Genomic DNA, 26412 nt, shown 5'->3' on the forward strand with positions numbered 1-26412 from the left:
TACTAACGTCTAAATGAGGCACTTAAGTTCCTTTCCTACCTTACCATGTGAACATGATAAATTACAGACCCATCATATAACATTCTTTGAAATATGAAAACTGTAATCATGTACCTTCCATCAGGCTCCTCTCCAGGAAACAAACTATTATCACTGTTATCAAAGCATCTATGTATTAATTAATGCAAATTCACCACACAGCTTAACGGCAGGAAAAGAAAACGGGCTGCTTAGGGGCTGTTGTATGTACTAATTAGCTATGGGGATCTTACGCAAGTTACTTAGCTTCTCTGAGCTTCATTTTCCACATCTGTAAAGTAAGGATAATACTATTTAAAAATTTTTTTATTTAAAGGGTTAAATTAAATGAAATAATGTATAAATTCAAAATATAGTCACAACTGTCATATTAATAAAATAAAAAGAAGGCCTTGAAGAGGAGAAAAAAAACCACATACCATGTTTACTGCATCTTGATCGAAAGGGTTCCATTCTATATTCTGAGGATAGTGGGCCAGAACTTTGGATTTGAATGTTCTTCTCAAAGGACTCTGGTCAAAATTTTCACCTACAACAGATAATTAATAATTAGTTAATATGCAGAATTTTTTCGAAAACATGTCATAATTTTATTTTTATTTTGTAGATACACTGAGTGATAGTGTTGAAATCTGATTCAATTTCTACCTCTAATAGTCTGGCTTGTAAATTTTTCCATGGACAACTAAAAAGGAACTTTTAATAAGAGACGTGCATTTAAAACTTCATAATACAAATTTTAAAATCCTGGATAGACAACTGATACTAAAAATCAAGATATGCTAAAATAATCCTTGCTGTGACCTAATTACTGTCCTCATTTCAACACATGATGGCCAAAAAAAAAATCCTATTTGGTAACATTTAACTCACTAAAGAAACATTTCAAAATAAACTAACTGTAACTAAGATTCTGAAATTTTTTACATATATAAACTTAATGGTGCAGTGCCCAAAGGAGGCAAGTTTGCTTGAGTTTTCACAAAATCCTCTGATAAATGTGATAAACGTGACTGCATCTCCATGCTTTTACAAGAATTAATAGAATCAGAAACATCAATACTGAGTTGTCTGGTTTAGTAAACAGGACACATTAAACAACACTAACCTCTAAAAAGAAGCTATTCTAAGCCAAATTAATCACCTGTTAAAATCCTGAAAAGGTAAAAGGCTATGCTTTGATCATTACATATAACAAAATTCAGTAAAGCTGTCAGTTCAGTTCTTTAAAGTCCTTAACCAAATTAACTTCCGTGAGACCTGCTGCCTCCAAATGCCTTAGTTTCATAAAATATTTTAATATGGACGGGTCTTAAATTCTCAGTGTCAAAAAGTTGAGATTAAGGAATTAGAAAGACCTTGGGAGCAATACCATCTGTCTCTTGTGGTTTTTTTCTACTTTTTAAGTTCTAATTACAAAACACAAGCTGATATATTCAAAGATAAATGCTACTTACCAGTAATTGAACAAGCAAAAATATCATAAAGCAATTCATGAGTCACATGTGGACACCTAGTTAGATTCAGTTTCCATCTCTGGTAAAAATCTAAAAGATGTATCCTAAAACACCTTTCAGTGCGAAACTTAACAGATCTCAGATGCAGGGAAAAGTCACACTCTAAAATTTTGTTGGAGATTGCAATATAAAACACACAGGAGTGTTTTTGAATATAGGCACATAATTTAAACAGATCTGTTACAACAACTAACCTATTACTTCTAATTTAGGCCTTTGGCTAACAATCTTTTTCCTTTGGATTCCTCTTAGTTATTTAGGCAAGCACTCCATCTCTCTATCTTTCTACCTCATATTTTCATCTTCTAAGTGACACAGTAAAGAGCTTTCACTTCTAGAAGAGAAACTGTCAAAGGTGTCCCCAGTGAAAGTTTATCAATTTCTGCACCATGCTTCTAGGGTATGTGAACATGGGAAAAGTCAGTGGAAAATACGAAACCGTTCAAGAGTCACTATGTCCAAAGAAATGAGTCAGGGTTCACAGTTGATTTCACAAAGAGTAAATGGTATCTTTAAGCTGGTACTAGATTCTTACGCAAACACTAAGAATTTTTAGATTATTTACTTCTTCATTAAAAAAAAAAGGTTATATTTCACTTCAGTTTAAGTCAGAGAAAAAGCAAAACTAGAATCTCTCCTGGTTCTAAGGTTTATGCTGCTGACTGTGCCAGTGACACAGCAAAAGGATGATCTCACCTTAGACAATAACCAGCCATCAAGAAGCCCTCTCCTTTACCTGCCCTCAAATACCAAAAATGCTTATTTTATCATTCACAAATGTAAATAAAATATGAAATACTGCAGGGGCAGAAGAAACAGCATATAATGAGGATATAAATCCTTGCAACACTTACCTTTTAATGAATTTCTGCCTGAGTTTGGTTAAAATAGTAACTTTATCTTCATTCATATATCAAGTTATTAATGTGACAGGAAATAAATCAGAAAAAGTCATGACACTGCTATTTTCAACATAATTGTCCTGTTAACTAAGGAACACCACACCCTAGAGGAACAATGAATCAACCAGAAGAGAGAAAGAAAACCACCTTGAGAGAAAAAGAATTTCACAAAAACAAAACCCCATGAAACAGAAATACAAATCTAACAAAAGAAAAACAGAACCATCACCACCACCGCCACCACTACCACCACCACTTCTTATTAGACTGCTCTAAAAGAGGGGGGGAGATCATTGCTATATATACAGCTGTCTTGGCAAATATTATTTTGAAGAAAATGTGGAGAGAAGCTGACTGAAAATTCTGACAACACTGTTAAGGATTTAGACGTGAGTAAATGCAGCTATTCCTATTAATATCAGTCAAAGAAAAGAATCGTGGAGATGACTTTTGGAGATGTGAGACAGGGGAACAACCTAACCTTTGCATTTTGAACCCATAAACCTCTAACTTAGAATTTACTGTTAGGTTAACAGGAAAAATGAACCAGTCTAAGAATCTGGATTCCAAGGAAATGGAAATTACATAAGGATGCTTTAATTAACCTAAAATCCACCTTTCAAACACTATCCTGAAATAAACAAGGATTATAAATTTGTGCAATTATTAATATCCCCCGCAACAAGTAGACTTAATTTCAAGTAATATTGCCAAATAACCTCCTACTAAACTTAAACTACAATTAAACCTTTCCTCCTAAGAAAATAGAACATATCTGCCAAGAGAGCTTAAAGACTAATGAATTAATTTCTTCAAGGCTTGAAGCAAATGAGATCTTTACAAAAATTAAGATGCAAATAAGAGAACAGAAATACAAAATAACACATTTTTTTGCCTAAGCAAAACTGAATAATGAAACAATTATGATGAACTTGGGGTGAATTAAAATAATAACTTCTAACACCTCAACTTTTTATTTTTACCTGAAGTCGTATTTGCAGCATCTTGGCTCTTGCCATGACGATCTGCTTCTAGCCATTGGTACAAAACTACATAATGTAATAGAAACAAAAAAGCTTTTATGAACAAAGAAACACAAACAAAAAAGCAATAATGACTTTGAAGAATGGAAAATAAGAATTAAAAAAATTAAACAAAAGCAATTAAACATGAGACATTAACATCAACAGAACACAACACCAATAGTATGTAGCTTATAGACTATTAGTGATAAGAAAGCAAAGAGAATAAGTAATTGCATTTTAATGTAATAAGTGAAATGCCATTTAAACATCTGTAACAATTATTCATATGGGAAAAGGTGCATGTTCTTTTCTTAATGCTAATTTAAAAAGAAGTATCAGGAGAAAGCTAATGTTTCTATAGCAAGATATAATAAAATATGATAGTAAGACTAAATGACGAACTATGGAAATTGCATCCCAACTTCTGTAAACCTATCAGATTGGCTGAAGTTCAAGAAACTGACCATACCAAAATCTGACAAGTATGCAAAGAGACAGAACTCTCATAAATTGCTGGCGGTAATGCAAGAAGGTATAACCCCTTAGGAAAGACAGTTTGGCAATTTTTACAAGGCTAAACATAATCCATATGATCTTACAACCCCTGTCTAACCAGTAGAAAAAAGTCAGACAAATTCCAGGAGGAGCAACCTACAATATACCTGGATGAATACTTGTCAAAACTGTCAAGGTCATCAAAAACAAGTAAGGTCTCAGAAACTATTATAGCTGAGAGGAACCTAAGGAGAGAAGAAAGGTGTAATGTGGTATATTGGATGGGCTCCTCCAACAGAGAAAGGACATTAAGTAAACACCAGGAAATTTGAATAAAGTATAGATTTTAGTTAACAATAATATTGATTCATTAATTACAATACATGTATGGCACCACCCTAGGTTGTAATTGATAGGAAAACTATGTGCATGGATGGAGGGGTATGTGTGAGAACTCTGTATTAGCTTCTCAATTTTTCTGTAAATCTAAAACTGTTTCTAAAAATCAAGTCTGTTTAAAAATTTTTTTAAACAAGTCTTTAAAACTTTTACAAATTGTAAAGTTTAAATTTTAAAAAATTTTTAAAAATTAAAAAATGATTTAATGTAAGGACAAAAACATATATTACATCCAATCTTTTAATTATCCTATCTTTTGTAAATTACTATGCAAACACAAGCTGAAGTTTGGTCAGTAGAGATTCCATTAGTCAACTATCCTCTTAGGTACTTTAACTAAGAAATATCAACTCTTGGGGAAAAGTTTTACTACAATGAGGATACAAGCTATTAAAATATTCACACCTGGGGGTGAAGGGGGGAATTTACAGTAGAGCTCTGTGACTAAATATAAACTATGGCATTTCCTCTTTCTGGGTCAAAAGAATAACAACTATAAATTAGAGAGGGGAGTAGCAGAGTAGAATAGTATTGGACTACTCCAAGCAGCAAAAAATCTCCCCATTTGGAAAAGCGAGCACAAACTTTACTACTGATACTGAATATCCTTCTTATAAAAATGAGACACAAAGCAGGGAAGCTAATCCATTCAATGGTCTGACAAATCTGCCCAGCTCTCATCTAAAGCCTAAATCTGCCCTGATAAAGGTAGAAACTCTTGGTTGTGTTCAGAGTATTGCTGCCATTATATTTACCAACAGTCCCAATTATTTCATATAGCCGTTGTTTCTGGATTCATTGGCCAAAAATAAAAAAATATGAAAGTTATTTCAGATCATTTTATTCTGACCAGTTATACAGAAAATGGTACATAAGCAAAAATAATGTTAATAGATTTGAGGTTCAATTATTTTATCACTACCTCCAGATAACCAAAATCCAATTAACTATGGTCTAAATAATTGAGAGAACTTCCAGTGAAATAAGTGTATCTGCTTCATGCAAAGCTATAATGAGAATCACCATTAGACCAAATTTGGATTTCAGTCTACTTTATAGCATATATATTTAAAAAGATAATGTATAACTACAAAAGAAATGTGACTAATATTTCACTTAACATACAAAAACATATACAGGCAGGTCCAGAAGGACTGAGCTCTAACATTTCTTTAACTCTCACAGTTTCTGAAATATGGCATATTATAAAGTGTCTGAGCCTCCTTTCACTTTGTAGATGACGTCAGAATATCAATAATATACCTCTTTCCCCTGTGGTTGGGAGCACAAGATCTGACCTTCTGGAAGCTCCACGTTTCCTTTCAACTGGCAATGGGAGCAGGGACACTGCCCCTGCTCCAGCCACTGGTGAGGATTTCTCTAGTCTGGCATTGACATTGTAAGCAGAGAGAGATCTGTGAATCTCGGAGCTATTTCTCAGGCTGAATGTCCCCGTTATGTATTTCTTCACTCATTTCCTCTCTGAACCTTCTCACTCCTAGGGCCCCAGTGAATTCCCTCCCTCATTATCCATGTCCACCACAGCCTATTTCTGAGCAGGGTATTTCTCCACAAAACAAGGCCAAGGCTCCCAATACTTCCCTATGTGCCTATCCCTGAAGGATGTCACTGAAGTCTAGATGTTTTAAAGAAAGTTTGTTGATGGGAACAATGAAAACAGAAGGGAAGCTGAAACAGGTAATCTCTTCCACCCTGTCTTTTTTTCATTTTATTCCTTTTCTCTCTAAAGGGAAGTTAAAACATAGACACACACACACACGTGGACAGAATACTCACAATCAGTAAATCTTCCTCAGTATGATAACAAAGGTGACAGAAGTAAGTGGAGACACTATGGATGCTACCTATGATGAAACCCATGCTGAGGCAAAGAAAAAGGGACGATGTGGTGGTGACAACTCCTCCTTCCCATGTCTACCTCCAGAGGTCTCCAAATGTTTGCCTCCCAAGACCCAACCTGAATTGGCATAAGCGGGAGCTGGGAAGGGGAACACTAGGGCAGCAGTGGGATTTCCCTGGTGGCTCAGACAGTAAAGCATCTGTCTAAAATGCAGGAGACCCGGGTTCAGTCCCTGAGTCGGGAAGATCGCCTGGAGAAGGAAATGGCAACCCACTCCAGTATTCTTGCCCGGAAAATCCCATGGACGGAGGAGCCTGGTAGGCTACAGCCCATGGGGTCGCAAAGAGTCAGACACAACTGACTTCCCTTTCACAGGGAAAGAGGAGCAGGCGTGGGTGAGGAGGAGAGGGTACCATCAGGGTGATAAATAAAATAAGGGGGCACTTCTGTGACATTCATAGAAAGACATTTGCTACACATGTGCTGTCTCTACACCACAGTAAGCTGTCCTCTTCAAAGTAGGTGCCCCAGGAGGCTGCATACTCAATATTCATTCTGATGATCCTACAACTAAACACCTCTGAACAGGCAATGTATAAGTAGAGACCTTATGAAGTAGTGACCACCACACAATTAACACTCGGAGCTTACTACAGGCAGGTGCTTAAGTGCTCTACATATATTAACCTGTTTTATCATCATAATTACTATATGAAGTAGATCCTATTACCATTCTCATTTTACTGATGTAGAAACTGGGGCACAAAAAGGTTAAATAACTTGCTCAGGTCAGATAACAAGGAAATTCAAACCTACGCAGTCTGACTCCAGAGTCTGTGCTCTTAATTCTATGTACGAGGTCATCTCAGGAAAGAGTATTTCTGCCAAGGGAAATAGCAAGTGGACAATCCCAACGGTACAAGTGAGCTTGTCCCAGCTGAGCTGCAGTAAGACCAGGACATAGATGCATCTAGTGAGGTGGTAGAAGATGAAGTCAGAGGTTCCCAGGAGCCAGATAAAACAGGTGAGGACTGTAAGCAATGGTAAGGATTTCTGATTTTATATTAAGTATCACGGGAAGCCCCTGGAGAAGGAAATGGCAACCCACTCCAGTATTCTTGCCTGAAGAATCCCACGGACAGAGAATCTGGTAGGCTATATAGCCACAGGATCGCCGAGTTGGATATGACTGAAGCAACTTAGCACACATCGCGGGAAATAATTGGAGTATCTTCCACAGAGAAGTGACTTTGTTTTAAAAAGATCACCCTGCCAGCTGAGAGAACAGTTTATAGTGGGCAAGAGTAGAAGGAAAGTGATCAGTTAGGACCTTCTGCAACAGTCCAGGTAAGATATGATGGCAGTACAGATTAGAGAGATAGTAAGTGCTAGGGTGGTGAGAAGTGATAAGATTTTAAATATATCCTGAAGGCATAAAATAGATGATTTGCTGATGAATGAGATGTGAGAGAAAGAAGTAGTCAAGAAGGATATTGTGATACCATGAATTTTGATCTAAGCACCTGGATTAACAGTGTAGCTACGTACTGAAAGAAGGAAGATGGAGGTTTTGCTGGGGGGAGGATAGTGGTCAGGCAGCTGGAATGAAGAATTCAGTTTTGGATATGGTAAGTCTGAGAAGCCTACTAGATATCCAAGAGACATTTTTGAGTAAGCATTTAGATATATGAATTTAAATTCAAGGGAAAAGTTTAGAAACTCAGGGGTCTACATAAAAAAGACAGTATTTAACATCACAGGGCTGGATAAGGTCACCTAGGAAATGACTGCAGATGGAGACAGAGGCTGAGGTCAGAGCCCCCGAGGACTCAAGCAACATTAAGAGGCTTGGAAGAGGAAAAGAACTGGCAGAAAGGTAAAAGAGAAAAAGCAGTCAGTAAAATAAGAGAAAACCAGAGGCATCATGGAAACCAAGTTAAAGCAGGTTGTCAACAACAAGGAAGTCACTGTGACCTGAACAAAGAGATTTCTGCGGGGTGTAGGGGTGAAAACCTACCTGGTATGGTTCCAAGAAAGACTGCAAAAGAGAGGAAGTCCAGGCAGAGAGTGTAATTAACCCTTGAGGAGTTCTGTTGGAAAGATGATAAGTGATAATACTGGAGGAGAATGTGGGGTTGAGGGAAGGGTTTCAGATTTTGTTTTCTTAAAGACAGGAGAATGTTAACACATTCAAGCAACATTTCCACTGTGCCTACACTGTGTCTGGTTCCTCCACAAGGAACATACATGACAAAACACCTTTGAGTTCCTCTGCATGCATTGGAGAAGGAAATGGCAACCCACTCCAGTGTTCTTGCCTGGAGAATCCCAGGGGCAGGGGAGCCTGGTGGGCTGACGTCTATGGGGTCGCGCAGAGTTGGACATGATTGCAGCAGCAGCAGCAGCAGCAGGAACTAAAGCCCCCACCTAGATGGAGAATGGTAACTCCAGGCTGAGCTCCAGAGTCCTGGAACACTGTCCTGTTACCTCACCACCAATCAAAAGAAAGTCTGCACGCTGTGGAAGACAAGAAAGATGCTGAACCCGTTCCTGAGTAATTCTCCCTTTAAAAAATTTCATGGTAGAGAAAAATTCCTGGAGCTGGTTTTTGGACACAAGCCTGCTTGTGTCCAAAGTTGCTGGCTCCTGAATGCAGCAACACTTCCATTCCTACCAGCACCTGTACTGGCTTTCAAGCATTGAGCAGCCAAACCTGAGTTTGGTAATATTTATATGGGACACTGAATCCATAAGGGATTGCATCTTTTCTCCCTCTGGCACTCCTTGAAACAACCCCAAATCATTCTCACTGGATAAGCCATGCCAATTATCTTAGCACCAGGGAATAGCTATCACTGATCCTGAATTTATGACAGACAGCAGGTGCTCACCAACATCCCTATTCTCCTCTCCTTCCCAACATCCCTGCATCTGGGTTGGGGCCAAAAGACTAGCTCTTGCCAATGAAATGTGAGCAGAAGTGATGTGTATCACTTCCAGCCTGAGGCACACAATCTGTCTTTCTTCTGTGACTCACCAGCTAAATGCAAATGGAAATGGGGCTGTAAAGATGGAAGGTCACACATGGAAGAAACCTGGGTCATTGACTGTCTCTGCAAAATAGAGCCTCTCTCCACCTTGGCCTACATTAGACTAAACAATGAATGAGAAGTAAGTTTCTATTGTTTTGAGCCACTGATAGTCTATGGTTGTTACTACAGTAGTTAGCTATTTTTATGTTTCTGGATTAGCCTGAGTTTTAACTTGCATTAGTCTTGACCTTCTGACTCTAATGTCAATCCCTGACTATATACCACCTTCACTTCCTTGATGATGTTCTACACTGCCTGCTGCTGCTGCTGCTAAGTCGCTTCAGTCGTGTCCGACTCTGTGCGACCCCATAGACGGCAGCCCACCAGGCTGCCCCGTCCCTGGGATTCTCCAGGCAAGAACACTGGAGTGGGTTGCCATTTCCTTCTCCAATGCATGAAAGTGAAAAGCTACTGGGTTCAAATACATGATAAGTATAGTTTTTCAAATACAGGATAGAATTAGCCCATTTTCTGTGAATGCTCTTTATCTTTCATATACCAATCACTAAGCTACTAATCAAGACCAGAGGCATTAATTCATGATGGGCCTATTAGTCATTCTAAATCTATAAACTCTAAATCCAGTTTGCAATCTTGCAGGTATAGGCTGCTGGTCACAAATAAAATCAAGCAAAAGAAGGTAGAGGAGTCTCTAAAAATTCATAGGCCCTACTGAAGAATGTTCATGGATAAAGAAACCTGAATTCTGGTAATCCTAAAAGTTTATCTTGATTAAGAGCTTAATAAAGTACATCAACAGCAATCCAGTAAGTTGTTAATTTCTAAGAGACTCGTAATACTGAAGTTTATTCACTGGGAATCAAAAGAGTACACAATACAGATATTTTGCTTCAAACTCAACCAGAGGTATCCCAATAATCCTGGAGTTAGTGCAGGTATTAACTCTCCAAGGCACAGTTCCCAATAAGACTGCCCTGATTTCAGAAGTTCCCCAGGCCACCTGCACTACTCACAGACTGGATATATATCTTGAAGTTCCCACAAATCCCTCAGGTTTGGCAATTAATAACCAAAATCACTGCAGACGGTAACTCCAACCACGAAATTAAAAGATGCCTGCTCCTTGGAAGGAAAGCTACGACAAATCTAGGCAGCATATTAAAAATTGGAGACATCACTTTGCCAACAAAGGTCTGTATAGTCAAAGCTATGGTTTATCCAGCAGTCATGTAGAAATGTGAGAGTTGGATTATAAAGAAGGCTGAGCATCAAAGAACTGATGCTTTCAAAATGTGATACTAGAGAAGACTCTTAAAGAGTCCCTTGGACAGCAAGGAGATCAAACCAGTCAATCCTAAAGGAAATCAACCCTGAATATTCATTGGAAAGACTGATGCTGAAGCTGAAGCTCCAATACTTTGGCCACCTGATGCAAAGAGCCAACTCACTGGAAAAGCCTGATGCTGGGAAAAATTAAAGGCAAAAGGAGAAGAGGGTGGCAGAGGATCAGATAGTTAAGAGAGTATCACTGACTCAAAGGACATGAATTTGAGCAAACTCCAGAAGACAGTGAAGGACAGAGGAGCCTGGCATGCTGCAGTCCATGGGGTCACAAAGGGTCAGATACAACTTAGAGACTAAACAGCAACAACTCACAGAAATCATGAAAGCACTACACTTATGATTATAGTTTTATTTTAAGGCATAGAAATCAGAAGGACTAGACAAATGAAGATATACATAGGTTGAGATCAGAGAACTTTCATGCTCTCTCTTTGTGGAATCAGGGTGTGTCACACTCCTACTCCCACCAATGTGTTAATCAACCAGGAAGCACCACTAAGCTTTGGTGTCTAAAGTTTTTATTAGGGCACCATTACATAGGCGTGACTCGTTAAATCATAGCCATGTTACCAAAACTCAATCTCCAACCTCCTCCCCTCTGCTAGGTTGGTTCTGTGACCAAGCCCTACCTGAAGTTATCTAGGAGCCCATTAGTAGTTGCTTCATTAGGATAACACTCCTGTTACCAGGAAATCCTCAGGGTTCTGGAAGTTTTGCTCCAGGAACGTGGGACAAAGACCAGATAAATTCTTATTAGGCACTGTGCCTCCTACCACCAAGCATAGAATATAACAGTATATTATTTACTTGTAAAAAATCTTAACAATGAAACCAGGTTCTATGGTCTTCTGCTAAAGATGAAATAACAAACCATTCTGATCCTAACCCATGCTTGTCATAATATTCCTTTTGCAATAAAATTATGAACCAAGAAAAAAAAAAACTTTAAAAAGCCATTGAAATAGTATAACTGATATCATGAAACTCTCTAAGAGGAAAGGGTCCATAATTTTTAGGTTAATAATCAAGTAAGTGTCATATGTTCTACTGCTGCTGCTGCTGCTAAGTCGCTTCAGTCGTGCCCGATTCTGTGCGATCCCAAAGACAGCAGCCCATCAGGTTCCCCTGTCCCTGGGATTCTCCAGGCAAGAACACTGGAGTGGGTTGCCATTTCCTTCTCCAATGCATGAAAGTGAAAGTGAAAGTAAAGTCCCTCAGTCGTGTCTGACTCTTAGCGACCCCATGGTCTGCAGTCCACCAGGCTCCCCCGTCCCTGGGATTCTCCAGGCAAGAACACTGGAGTGGGTCACCATTTCCTTTGAGGAGGAGGGTTCAGGATGGGGAACACGTGTATACCTGTGGTGGATCATGTTGATATATGGCAAAACCAATACAATATTGTAAAGTTAAAAAAAATAAAATAAAAAAAAAAAAGTGAAAAGGGAAAGTGAAGTCATTCAGTCATGTCTGACTCTTCGCGACCCCATGGACTGCAGCCCACCAAGGCTCCTCCATCCATGAGATTTTCCAGGCAAGAGTACTGGAGTGGGTTGCCATTGCCTTCTCCTATGTGTTCACTAGTGTTTAGTAAATTATTTTTATATACAAGTGATTTTCAAATAATAATTATACCCAAGAAAACAAGGTTCTAGTTCTAGTAGTCTAGGGCAAATCACAATTTCTTTGAGCAAAAAATCCTCATACATAAAATACAGATTATTTTATTACTGTAACAACACATTATTAGCATGTAGTGTTATTAGATATCTATCTGCTGTGAGAATCATTTATCCAAAAAAAGCATTTTAATGTTACTATTCATGCTGCTTTTTATTATACAAAATAAAACGAATCTTTCCCTACTGCTAAAGAACTTATTCTCTGCTAAAGAGCCTACAAGAGAGCCACCCTTTGCCTTTAGGAACAAAAGAAAGCCAACCACCGTTAAAATATTTATAGCTGACAAGTAATACTACAGAGCTAGAGTTCTGAGACATTCAAACTGAAGGTTTTCTACTGCGTGACTCAATGAAGTACTATCTGTACAGAGAGAAAGCAGACCTTTCCCTCCATTTTCATTCATTACTATACTCACCTATACACACACATTTAGTTTACACAGGAGTAGCAATTAACTCTCACAGGAACACCACTTTATTCCTCCTGCTGCTGCTGCTAAGTCGCTTCAGTCATGTCTGACTCTGTGCGACCCCACAGATGGCAGCCCACCAGGCTCCCCCGTCCCTGGGATTCTCCCGGCAAGAACACTGGAGTGGGTTGCCATTTCCTTCTCCAATGCATGAAAGTGAAAAGTGAAAGTGAAGTTGCTCAGTTGTGTCCAACTCTTCACGACCCCATGGACTGCAGCCCACCAGGCTCTTCTGTCCATGGGATTTTCCAGCCAAGAGTACTGGAGTGGGGTGCCATTGCCTTCTCCGTTTATTTCTCCTACACTTTTCAAAAACAAAAAAATTTCTGCATAAGAAATCAATAATGTTCTCTGAAGGAGATATATAAATTATAAGACAGGGAAGGATACATTTGTTTTACTAACACTACTGCCCCATGGTATATGAAATTGTTCTAACATCCGCAAAATCAGGCAAAATAAGTATCAGTAATAGGATTCACTGGGAAAGAGAATATTCCTATAAGAATCAAAGAGAAGAAGTATTATTCCAACAATTACCTGAAGCTGCTGGTAGCTAGAATGTTCCACTGATGTGACCACCTCTGAGTCCCTCTGCATTGGTGTGCACATTCACCAAAGGCCTTCCAGGCCTCTGCTAATATGCTGAGTGTGAGCTAGAACACTCAGGCTTTAAAATGAACTAACTAAACTCTGTTTTAAAATGGTATTGAGGTTGAGCACAGATACAATGGTCCACATACACTAGGGGTGGGTGGAGCTGGGGGTCAGAGGGAATGTGACCTATATGATGACTAGACTTTCCCATTTCTACAAGGGACTGTGATTCCTAAAGCTACTATCTAGTATATTACGAAAGAAGAAAATCAACTTTGGTGGGGGAAGAAGTCCTTTCAATCACTTTCTGAAGTTTTCAAAATTAACATGAAACAAAACCCACCAAGAAGGATAAAAATGGGAGGGAGGAGTAGAATTTTCCTCTTCTCTATAGGAAAAACAATCTCTTCCTTCCTCTCTCCACCAGAAAAACAGAAGAAAACCCTCAAGATGATCTCTTAGCCCTGCATTTCAATTCACAATTCTTACTTCTCACCAAGACTCTCCACTCATCTATCTCAGTACCGGCAGCCTGAACTTCATTTTCAAAGCTTAACTCTTCTCCCCTAAAGGTTTTTTGCTGTTAACAGTGCCATAATCCATGTAGTTTTCAAATATTACTATCTACTAATCATCTCTGAGGAGGGATGAATTTAACACTAAGAATAATTCTATCAAAAAGGTATCACATTCACTACTTTTATTCTGGTACTTGGCACATAGCTTGAATAGCTGACTGACTAGGAGTCATTCTAGATTTAGATTCTAGATTTCTCCCTCTTCCCTCATCTGGACCCCACCCCTTTCCTTCCATATTCAAACAGTCATTAAAATTTATAATTTATGCTTCCTTACTATCCCTCCCAATCAGCCTTTCCTTTCTATTTTCACTGCCACTTTGTTAATTCTGAATCTCAAGCCAGGCTCAGAATACTTACAGTTTCCAAAATTCTAGTCTCCCTGCCACACACTGTACACAATTCCCTTCTAATTCCTCCTCCTCTCTCTCTCTTTCTCTCACTCACTCATTTACTCAATGAACATTTATAGAGCTCTACCAGCCAAGGCACTGTTCTAGCCTTGGGGATACACAGCACACAGACTGTATTTTCCAAAGACGGCCACAGCGATATCTCCTATCCACATGCTCTTCTGAAACGCCATCAGGAGGTGGAGTCCATGTTCCCTGCTCTTAAAGCTGGAAGGACCTTAAGACTGCCTCAAACATAAGCATACCAGAGAAATGAGGTTATGGCTTCTAAGGCTAAGCCATAAAAAATGCCAGGCATTTCCACCATATCCTCTTGGGACACATGCCCTTACAACACAGTCACATGCTGTGGGAAGAGAGAAACTGAGGGCCCAGCCAACAGTGAGCAGCAGCCTGCCAGTCCTGGAAATGAGCCACCTGCAAGTGTGTCCTCTGGCCCTGTCAGGCCACTCAGCTGACGCAGCATGGAGCACAGGCAAGGTGGCATCACCATGGGCTGCCCAAACTGCAGATCTGTGAGTAAAGTAAATGACCGTCATTTAAGCAGAGAGTTTTCTATCTGGTTTGCGATGCAATAATAAATAACTGGAACAAACAGTGAACAAAAAGGCAAAAAAAAAAAAAAAAAAAATCCTTGTCCTCATGGAGTTTATATTCTAGGAGGAGATAAAAATAATAAATTTAAATTATACAATATGTTGAAAGACAAAAAGTGCAAGGAAAGTTAAAGAAAAGAGTAGAGTAAGAAGGGCAGTACAGAGCACCAGTTGCAATATTAAATAGGGAGGTCAGGTGGTCTCATTAAGATGATGATGTCTGGGCAGAGACTCAAGTGAAGATAAGTGAATTAATTTTCTCTCTCAGGAAAATCAAAGTGAACTAAGACACCAGTCTCCTGAGTTCAGACCCCTGTCACCCAGAGCCCAGATTCCTGAGACGGCACTTGAGGACCATTGTGATCTAGCCCTTGCCTACATGTTCAGCTCCAGGTTCTGAATCTCCCCATTCCCTACACATCTGCACTTAAGTTCAATGACTGGCAGTTCCCTTTAAGTACTGTGGTCTTGTGTCTGGAATGTCTTCTTCCATCTTGATTTTCTATTACCCCCTTAATCAATTATGACAAACTTGGCAACTTAGAACAATACCCACACTTCTTATCAGTTTCTGTGGGTCAGAAGTCTGGGCACAGTGTGGCCCAACAGTTCCTTTGCTCCAGGTCTCACAAGGTCTTTAAGCAAAGAAAGAGTAAGGAGTTTTTTCAACATAAAACCTTAATTAGAACAGATAAGTTTTATGGTCCAACATCTTTTAAATTCCATGAGCTTAATTTTTAAGTAAATCACTATTGTACAAACATTGTACTAAATATGTATTAGTTGACATGTTAAAATAAAAACTTTCCTTGATATTTAGGTTCAGGACACTGCATTTTTCTTCTTGGTTGACACATAATATATAAACATAATATTTTTTGTTTTTGTTTTTTTTTTAAGAAATAGAACTGTTTAGGTTTTGGAACTCTGTTCTCATAATTGCTCTGCATATTGCTATCCACTTAACGTACTGTATTAAAACTGTTCAATCCTATCTCCTCCTTTAGACTTTAATCTATACAACATATTATTCATTCTTACATCCTCAGCACCTACTTAATACTGTGCCTGGTACATATGTTCATTAATGTTTGCTACATAAATAGATAAATGAAAATGAAAATTGTACTTGGACCTGAATCATATACTCCAGAATTTGGAAAACTTATTTAAAGAACTGATAGCTGTGAAAATGATTCACTTCCAAACTTTGACTATATAAACTGAAAAGTAATATAAGTAAAGGAATAAAATTAGTCCATTTTCTTTATAACATTTTATTTCTTTTCTAATTTGTACCAACTTATACATTAAAATTTGATACCTACCTTATGTCAAACATAAGACATAAGGATATTATTATCATATCATTTGCCCATGGTGGTATCACACAACCAGAACTTTATTATTCTTTGCTTTGAACCCAGGACTTCATGGCTAACTTTTTTTTCAAAGTAAACTTTAGTTTTTGGAATAGTTTTAGATTTACAGAATTGGGAAAACAAGTACAGAGTTCCAATATACCCTCCAACCAGTTTCCCCTATCAGTAAGCATTATGTTATAATTAATGAAGCAATACTGGCACATTATTATTAACCAAATCTATTCATTTTTCAGGGCTTCCCTGGTGACTCAGACAGTAAAGAATCCACCTGCAATGCAGGAGGCCTTGGTTCAATCCCTAGGTCAGGAAGATCCTCTGGAGAAGGGAATGGCTATCCACTCCAGTATTCCTGCCTGGAAAATTCCATGGACAGAGGAGCCTGGTGGGTTACAGTCCATGAGATTGCAAACAGTCGGACACAACTGAGTGACTAAACACTTTCACACATTATTCAGGTTTTCATATTTTTTATCTAAGGTCCTTTCTTTGTTCCAGAATCCCATACAGGATACCACACTGCATCATGTCTCTCTAAGCTCTTCTTGGCTGCGACAGTTTCTCATTCTTTCCTTGTTTTAGGTATCAACTGACAGTTTTGAAGAGTAGTTGTCAGGTATTTTGTAGAAAGTCTCTCAAATGGGATTTGCCTGATGTTTCTCTAATGATGAAACTGAGGTTATGGGTTTGGGGAAGAAGACCATGGAGGTAAAGTGCCATTTTCATCAAATCATATTAGGAATACACATCAACATGACTCATCACTGTTGATGATCACTTTGATTACCTGAAACAACATTTCTCCATTGTAAAGGTCCTCTATTTTCTTCCTTTCCAACTATAATCTTCAGAAGGAAATCACTGTAACCAGCCCACACTGGAGAAGAGAGTTGTGCTCCATGTCCTTCAAGGAAGAGTATCTACACAAATTATGTGGAATTCTTCTGCAAGGGAGATGTGTCTCTCCTCTTCTATTTATTAATTTACTGGATTTTTTATTTATATCAGTAAAAACTTGTGGACATTTTATACTTGGGGTCATAACCAATGGGACTTCTATTCTGTTGCTCACATGGCCAATGGGAACTCTTTCATTTGGCTCTGTGGCCTTCTGACATACTCCTATTGATGTGTTTTATTTATTTTGGTGTTAGCCATTTCCTTAATTTCCAACTCTGTGAGATGCTCTAAGCTCATCTCTGTTTCTTGCTCCAGTTCAAGAGTTAGCCCTTTCTTCAAGGATCTCTCTTAATCCATTAACTGGGGAATCACATTAGAAATCAAGACTGGGCACTCATTTTTCTACTGGGTTACCATTGCATCTAAGCCCTTTAGAAGTTAACTTGTTTTTATCTACCACTTAAATATCCAGAAATAGGAGATGGTTGGCAATGCTAATTTATAAATAAAATTTAAACTTCTTCACAACAATATCTTATGCAGTATTTGTTCTTTGTAGTATTTGCAGCAGTTGCCTCACGTTATGATTACACCATTTCCCTCTACTCTAATAACCTATCTCTACATATTCCTCAATTCTTAACCTGGAGGATCAATGGGAGTTACAATTTCTAACACCTTTGTTGAGATCATCAGAGAAAAGATGCCAAGAATATTTTTATAGACTTAATAACTGATTCTATACAAATTTACAAGTAGTTTTGTACAAGCGTAGTTGCAAAACAGGTGAAACTCTAAATGCAAATAATACCCTATGATGCCCACATATGAAAAGATTTTATGAATCTCATTCAACCCAGATGGAGACAAAAATTGAGCATATTCAAGACAAGAAATGACTATGTCCATATTTCTGTGGAATTCTTGTATTTCTCAGAATTTTTTATTTTGGATGGTCTTAAATCTTTCAAATAACAAAAAATGTATTTATTATTATATAGGAGGGCATTTTAAAGAAAAAAAAATTTCTATTCCCTAGCAATCTCTTCACTATGCTCTTTCAGCAACACTCAAGGTAAATTACTATTAAAACTTATTCATCTTATCCCATTTTCTTGTCTATACTGTACAATCATTATTTAATTTCTCATGAACTCTATGATTCAAGTTGTCCAAACCAAAGAGTTTTATAGAGGCCTTCGAGTAGTTTCCACTCTAATATCTTATTTATTTTCTAAAAAGCTTTCCCAGACTTCCCTGGTGGTCCAGTGGATAGGAATCCACCTGCCAGTGCAGTGGACATGGGTTCGATCCCTGCTTTGGGAAGACTCCACATGCTCTGAGGTAACCGAACCCATGTACTACAACTACTGAAGCCCGCATGCCCTAGAGCCCATGCTCTACAACAGAAGCCACTGCCATGAGAAGCCCATGCGCCACAGCTAGAGAGTATCTCCTGCTTGATGCAACTAGAGAAAGCCTGCGCACAGCAACAAAGACCCAGCACCAAATAATAAATTTAAAAGAAAAATTTCTAAAAAAGCTTTCCCATTACAAGTATCTTTACAATGAGACTTATCAACTTGACAAATGCAATGCTACCTTATGTTATTTTTGGCTTAATTCATAACAAAGGTCTACACAATCCTTTTCATAATTAGTAACTTCATGCAACATTTGTTTTACATTGCCACTTTGTTAACATAAAATGGATCATGTAACTTGGTTTATTTACAGAATTGTCATGTTTGGTCATTTAGATGTAAACTATAAATTTTTGAAGCAAGTGGAATTTGAATATAAAATAATGATATTTAAAAAATAATATTATTTAAAAATTTTAGGTTTGGTAATTGTACTGAAGAAATGGAAAACCAAAGAGGTCTTGTTATCTGAAAACTGGGTTTGCCTCTCAGTGGGTGTCAAGCCAAGATTGGGCAAAGGACCCACTATTTACAGCAAGTGGCACTAGTGGTAAAGACCTGTCTGCCAATGCAAGAGGCTAAGAGACAGTTCAATCCGTGGGTTGGGAAGATCCCCTGAGGAAGCTCACAGCAACCCACTCCAGTAGTCTTGCCTGTAGTAGATAGAGGAGCCTGGCGGGCTACAGTCTATGGGGTTGCAAAGAGTTGGACACAGCTGAAGGGACTTAGCACACATACACACAAGGAGAACACCAAGGATCTTTCCCAATACAGTGTCTCCTGAACAGCAAAACTGGGAAGTTTTAGGCTAAAGATACATGCATATTCATGAAAAGGCTTGGGCAGTTGATAGGTCTACAGAATCCAAGCTTCCTGATTGAAGTCAGGAAGGTCAGAAAAGCTCAACATATTTATCCTTTGAGTTCCAGCTGATCTAGTGGTTGAGCACTTCAGACTAATTTACACCACTTTAACAGAATTAGCAATGTTTACAACTGATATCTTTTCAACAACAGCAAAGTTACTTCTTTCGCCTGATAACAGTTTGTTTCTGCGTTATTTTTGTCCCTTCAAGATCATTTCTGAGACCTATTCAAGGACAAGCACTAGGACAGGCTTAGATCACAAAATGGCTTAGGCCAAAAATGGCTTCTCTTATGTCATGAAAGCAATGCTTGGCTCTCTTTCTCAGGAACTCCTTACCTTATCTGTTTACAGCCTTACTTTTCAGAGATATATGCTGAGATATTTCAAATAAAATCATAAAACGTCTAGGATTTGCTTATTAAACATAATATGGGGATGTGAAGAGGAAACAATGTTGGTCATGAATTGATAATTCTTAAATATGGATAATGGGTATATGGGGATTCACTGTACTACTCTATCCACCTGCATGTGTTCAAAATTCTCCATATAAGAAGTTTTTTTTTTTTAATCAATGCTAAAAGAAAATAGGTCATTGATGAAAAATGCAGTAAATATAAGCCTAGCTTCAAAGGGCAGGAAGTAAATACTTCAACATCTTTCTAAAAGATAATGACTCACCCTCCTCCTTTTGTTAGACAACTACAATATATGATGCTTAAAAAAATACAATAATTCTCTAATACCAAAAATCTAGCTGTTATTCAATTATTTCATAAATGTAATAAATATTTTTAACAGTTTGTATCAGGACTCAAATAAAGTCCATACATCGTGATTTGCTGATACGCCCTTTAAGTCTCTTTTAATCTTAGGATTTCCCCTCCACATCTTTTTCCCTGCTTGGAGTTTCTCTGTTGAAGAACCTGACAGTTTCCCACAGTATGAATTGTGCTGACTGCCTCCTTACTAGAGTTTAACATGGTCCTGTCTTCTAACTGGTAAGCTAGAGCTGCACTGTTCAATACAGTAGCCACTATTAACACATGGATATCTACATTTTAATTAAATAAAATTTAAAATTCAGTTCTTCAGCTGCATAAGATACATTTCTAATAGCTATCTTATTGGACAGACCAAGAATCACCCAAGTCAAGACCTGGGATTGACTCTATTCTCTTGAAAAAGGTTGAAAAAACAGAATGAATATAAACAGATTTCATCTGGCATACAAAGTATTTTCTGAAATGAAGAGAGTTCAACATTCCCACAATGTGGGGAATGAATCTTAGCTTTCTGTTTCTGGAACATAAATATATATACAATGAACAAGCCATATGTGACCTTGGGTAAACTACTTAAGTTTTTCTGTGTTTTCCAGAAAGGAAAATGCAATGATGAGTGAAGTTATACCATAAAAATTATAAATATTATAAAGGTTATTTTAAAAATCCTCCAAATGCTAGGAAAAGAGAACACAATAGCAAGCATGTCTAAAAAGCATTCTTGACATACAAAGCTAGCTCTCCCAGGGTCTTTTCCAAAGAGTCAGTTCTTCGAAGCAGGTGGCCAAAGTATTGGAATTTCAGCTTCAGCATCAGTCCTTCCAATGAATATTCAGGACTGATTTCCTTTAGGATGGACTGGTTGGATCTCCTTTTAGTCCAAGGGACTCTCAAGAGTCTTCTCCAACACCAAGTTCTAAAAGCATCAATTCTTCGGCGCTCACCTCTTTTATAGTGCAACTTTCACAGCAATACATGACTACTGGAAAAACCATAGCTTTGACTAGATGGACTTTTGTCAGCAAAATAATGTCTCTGTTTTTTAATATGCTCTCTAGGTTGGTCAGAGCTTTTCTTCCAAGGAGCAAGCATCTTTTAATTTCATGGCTGCAGTCACCATCTGCAGTGATTTTGGAGCCCCAAAAGATAAAGTCTCTCACTATTTCCACTGTTTCCCCATCTATTTGCCATGAAGTGATGGCACCATACGCCATGATCTTAGTTTTTTGAATGTTGAGTTTTAAGCCAACTTTTTCACTCTCCTCTTTCACTTTCATCAAGAGGTTCTTTAGTTCTTCGTTTTCTACCATAAGGGTGATGTCATCTGCATATCTGAGGTTATTGATATTTTTCCCGGCAATCCTGATTCCAGGTGTGCTTCATCCAGTCCAGCATTCCTTATGAAGCCATCTCCAGTCCTTCCCATTCAATTGTTTTCCTCTATTTCTTTGCACTGATCACTGAGGAAGGCTTTCTTATCTCTCCTTGCTATTCTTTGGAACTCTGCATTCAGATGGGTACATCTTTCCTTTTCTCCTTTGCCTTTTGCTTCTCTTCTTTCTCAGCTATTTGTAAGGCCTCCTCAGACAACCATTTGCCTAATTTGTGTGTGTGTGTGTGTGTGTGTGTGTGTTTGAATAAAAGGTAACCCTGAATAAGAGATGATTCACACATCAATATCACCCAAAGTCCATAGTTTACAATAGAGTTCACTCTTGGTTATGTACATTCTAGGGGCCTTTATAAATTTGTAATGCCATGTATCCACTGTTGTAGTATGGTACAGAACAATCCACTGTACTAAAAGTCCTCTGTGCTCTGCCTATTCATTCCCATCTCCTCTCTAATCTCTGATAACCATCTTTTTACCATCTCTATTGTTTAGTCTTTTCAAAAAAGTCACACAATTGAAATCTTCTCAGGCTGGCTTCTTTCACTTAGTAATATGCATTTAAGTTTCCTCCATGTCTTTGCAAGGCTTGGTAGCACCTTTCAATTTTGCAGTGAATATTATTCCATTGTATGAACATATCACAACTTATTTATCCATTTACCTACTTAACGATATCTTGAATGCTTCCAAATTTGAGCAATTAAGAATAAAACTGCTAGAAACATTCATGTGTAAGGGTTTTTGTGTAGATGTAAGCCTTCAATTCCTTTGGATAGATAACAGGAAGTGTGACTAATGGAACATGGTAAATATGTTAAGTTTTGTAAGAAACTGTCACAATGACTTCTAAAATGGCTATACCATTTTGCATTTCCACTGGCAATGAATGAGAATTGTCAAATGTTTACTTTTAACATTAACTTATTCAGATATATTTATGTTGTCATCCTTGTCAACAGTGGCTTTGTTATCATTACAGTTAATTTTGGAGTTATTTGATACATGGCTATGTTGCCTACAAAGGGTTATACATAACAGTTATATATGCAACCAGACAAAATTATACACTGCCTGCTGCTGCTGCTAAGTCGCTTCAGTCGTGTCCGACTCTGTGCGACCCCAGAGATGGCAGCCCACCAGGCTCCCCCATCCCTGGGATTCTCCAGGCAAGGACACTGGAGTACACACTGCCTACAGAAAACAATATTCTCTTTAAAAAAAAGAGCCAATGAGCTCTAACAATGAATTCCAAGAGTAATTAAGGATATGGACATCTCAGGAATGACTTTCGTGTAAATGGCAATAAAATGATCTAATCTTTAGGATATATAATGAGCTTCCTTAAAAGAGTTAAGAATCACAAATTCTTAGATTTATGAGAACTGTTCCTCACAATGGGACAATTCTTAGAGATCAAACAGGGAATCACTTTCAAAGCTCTGAGCTGTAATTTCTCCAGCTCAATTAGTACAACCATTTTAACCAGAGGCTCAAGATGGGTATCTGCAGTCATCTTTGACTCCTTTTTCCCTCTGATTGCCCACATCTAATCAGTTGCTTCATCCTATTGATTTTACCTCCTATTTTCTTAACTCTGTCTAGCTCTTTCCATCCCCTCTGCCACTGCTCTAATCTAATCCAATGCCATCTCTCACCTGAATGATTAAAAATGTGTTCTGCCTCCAGGCTTATTCTGTACCAACACTACTCTGTAATGCAGCCAAGAAATCTTTCTAAATGCAAATCCAATACTTTCCTTCAATACTGCTTCATTATCCTGATGTTAAATCTCAAATTGCCTAGTATCACTTCAAAATTTTTCACAACCTGACTGCTTATGTCTTAACCCTTTCTGCAGAATTTTTCATATGCTTTGCATTCTGCACTCCAGTCATGCTGTTTACCATATTTACTACGCACTCTCACATTAGCTAACTTTTACACATGCTGCCTGTCTGCCACAAACACTTCTTTTAGTATTGCCCCCACTCCATAGCCCACCTGTAAATTCTTGACCACCCTTCAGATCTAAGCTTATAGTCATTTCTTCTGGAAAAGGCTGCAGCTCTGTGAAGGTAAAAGTTGCTCAGTACTGAATCCCCAGGGCCTACACAGGGCCAAGGATACGTGAACTCAAGGATCACTAAGTAAGCAAACAAGTATGAACACAGGCTAGCAGAAAGAATATGAGCCACTACTGACACTGTGTAAAGATTTTTATCATGTTTGTACCAATTTTAGGAAAACAGTTTTGTAGTAGTATTAAAAATTATCACTACTATTATTGTAAAAGTATTTGTTTCTTTCACAATATTATGTAGAAATCTTTTTTGGGTGTTAGTTCTAGAAGGTCTTGTAGGTCTTCAAAGAACTGTTCAACTTTAGCTTCTTCAGCATTACTGGTCAGGGCACAGACTTGGATTACTGTGATACTGAATGGTTTGCCTTGCATCCAAGTACTGCATTTCAGACTCTTTTGTTGACTAGGATGGCTACTCCATTTCTTCTAAGGGATTCTGGCCCACAGTGGTAGATATAACGGTCATCTGAGTTAAATTCACACATTCCAGTCCATTTTAGTTTGCTGATTCCTGAAATGTTGACGTTCACTCTTGCCATCTCCTGTTTGACTACTTCCAATTTGCCTTGATTCATGGACCTAACTTTCCAGGTTCCTATGCAATACTGCTCTTTACAGCATTGGATTTAACTTCTATCACCAGTCACGTTGACAACTGGGCGCAGTTTTAGCTTTGGCTCAGCCTCTTCATTCTTTCTGGAGTTATTTCTCCACTCTTCTCCAGTAGTATATCGGGAACCTACCGACCTGGGGAGTTCATCTATCATGTGTCCTATCTTTTTGCCTTTTCATACTGTTCATGGGGTTCTCAAGGCAAGAATACTGAAGTGGTTTGCCATTCCCTTCTCCAGTGGACCACGTTTTGTCAGAACTTTCCATCATGACCCATCCATCTTGGGTGGCCCTACCTGGCATGGCTCATAGTTTCACTGAGCTAGACAAGGCTGTGGTCCATGTGATCAGATTGGTTAGTTTTCTGTAATTGTGGTTTTCAGTCTGTCAATAACAAAATGACCAGATGGTCAATAATGAAATCAGACTGATTATATGTTTTGCAGCCAAAGATGGAGAAGCTCTATACAGTCAGCAAAAACAAGACCGGGAGCTGTGGCTCAGATCATGAACTCCTTATTGCAAAATTAAGACTTAAATTGAAGAAAGTAGGGAAAACCACTAGACCATTGGGTATGACCTAAATCAAATCCCTTACAATTATACAGTGGAAGTGACAAATAGATACAAGGGATTAGATCTGATAGACAGAGTGCCTGAAGAACTATGGACGAAGTTCGTGATATTGTATAAGAGGCAGTGATCAAGACCATCCCCAGGAAAAAAAAATGCAAAAAGGCAAAATGGTTGTCTGAAGAGGCCTTACAAATAGCTATGAAAAGCAGAGAAGTGAAAGGCAAAAGAGAAAAGGAAAGATAAACCATTTTGAATGCAGAGTTCCAAAGAATACCAAGCAGAGATAAGAATGCCTCAGTGTCTTGATAACTGTGGCTTTGTAGTAGAGCCTGAAGTCAGGTAGGTTGATTCCTCCAGTTCCATTCTTTTTTCTCAAGATCGCTTTGGCTATTCGAGGTTTTTTGTATTTCCATACAAATTGTGAAATTATTTGTTCTAGCACAAAGACAGAAATATAGATCAATGGAACAAAATAGAAAGCCCAGAGATAAATCCACGCACATATGGACACCTTGTCTTTGACAAAGGAGGCAAGAATATACAATGGATTAAAGACAATCTCTTTAACAAGTGGTGCTGGGAAATCTGGTCAACCACTTGTAAAAGAATGAAACTAGAACACTTTCTAACACCATACACAAAAATAAACTCAAAATGGATTAAAGATCTAAACATAAGACCAGAAACTATAAAACTCCTAGAGGAGAACATAGGCAAAACACTCTCTGACATACATCACAGCAGGATCCTCTATGACCCATCTCCCAGAATATTGGAAATAAAAGCAAAAATAAACAAATGGGACCTAATTAACCTTAAAAGCTTCTGCACATCAAAGGAAACTATTAGCAAGGTGAAAAGACAGCCTTCAGAATGGGAGAAGATAATAGCAAATGAAGCAACTGACAAACAACTAATCTCGAGAATATACAAGCAACTCCTACAGCTCAACTCCAGAAAACTAAATGACCCAATCAAAAAATGGGCCAAAGAACTAAATAGACATTTCTCCAAAGAAGACATCCAGATGGCTAACAAACACATGAAAAGATGCTCAACATCACTCATTATCAGAGAAATGCAAATCAAAACCACTATGAGGTACCATTTCACACCAGTCAGAATGGCTGCGATCCAAAAGTCTACAAGTAGTAAATGCTGGAGAGGGTGTGGAGAAAAGGGAACCCTCTTACACTGTTGGTGGGAATGCAAGCTAGTACAGCCACTATGGAGAACAGTGTGGAGATTCCTTAAAAAACTGGAAATAGAACTGCCTTATGATCCAGCAATCCCACTGCTGGGCATACACACTGAGGAAACAAGAAGGGAAAGAGACACGTGGACCCCAATGTTCATCGCAGCACTGTTTATAATAGCCAGGACATGGAAGCAACCTAGATGTCCATCAGCAGATGAATGGATAAG

At 38.2% G+C, this 26412-nt stretch overlaps 1 protein-coding gene across 3 annotated transcripts in view; it reads right to left on the reverse strand.

The window, feature by feature from the left end:
* The window catches only part of DENND5B (DENN domain containing 5B), a 222235-nt gene that overhangs the window by 118873 nt on the left and 76950 nt on the right, over positions 1 to 26412 (reverse strand). Inside the window, exons 2-3 of one of the 3 annotated variants that reach the window (XM_025283467.3) lie at positions 3442 to 3507; positions 459 to 568 (exon numbers count right to left, since the gene is read on the reverse strand). In XM_025283467.3, coding sequence (XP_025139252.2) covers positions 459 to 568; positions 3442 to 3507 — 176 coding nt within the window. Of the gene's footprint in view, positions 1 to 458; positions 569 to 2410; positions 2557 to 3441; positions 3508 to 26412 lie in introns of those variants that run through there. The other 2 variants (XM_044941315.2, XM_006069091.4) reach the window with 2 other exon arrangements.

Source organism: Bubalus bubalis, chromosome 4 (genome assembly GCF_019923935.1).
Source record: "Bubalus bubalis isolate 160015118507 breed Murrah chromosome 4, NDDB_SH_1, whole genome shotgun sequence".
Classification (NCBI taxonomy): Eukaryota; Metazoa; Chordata; class Mammalia; order Artiodactyla; family Bovidae; genus Bubalus; species Bubalus bubalis.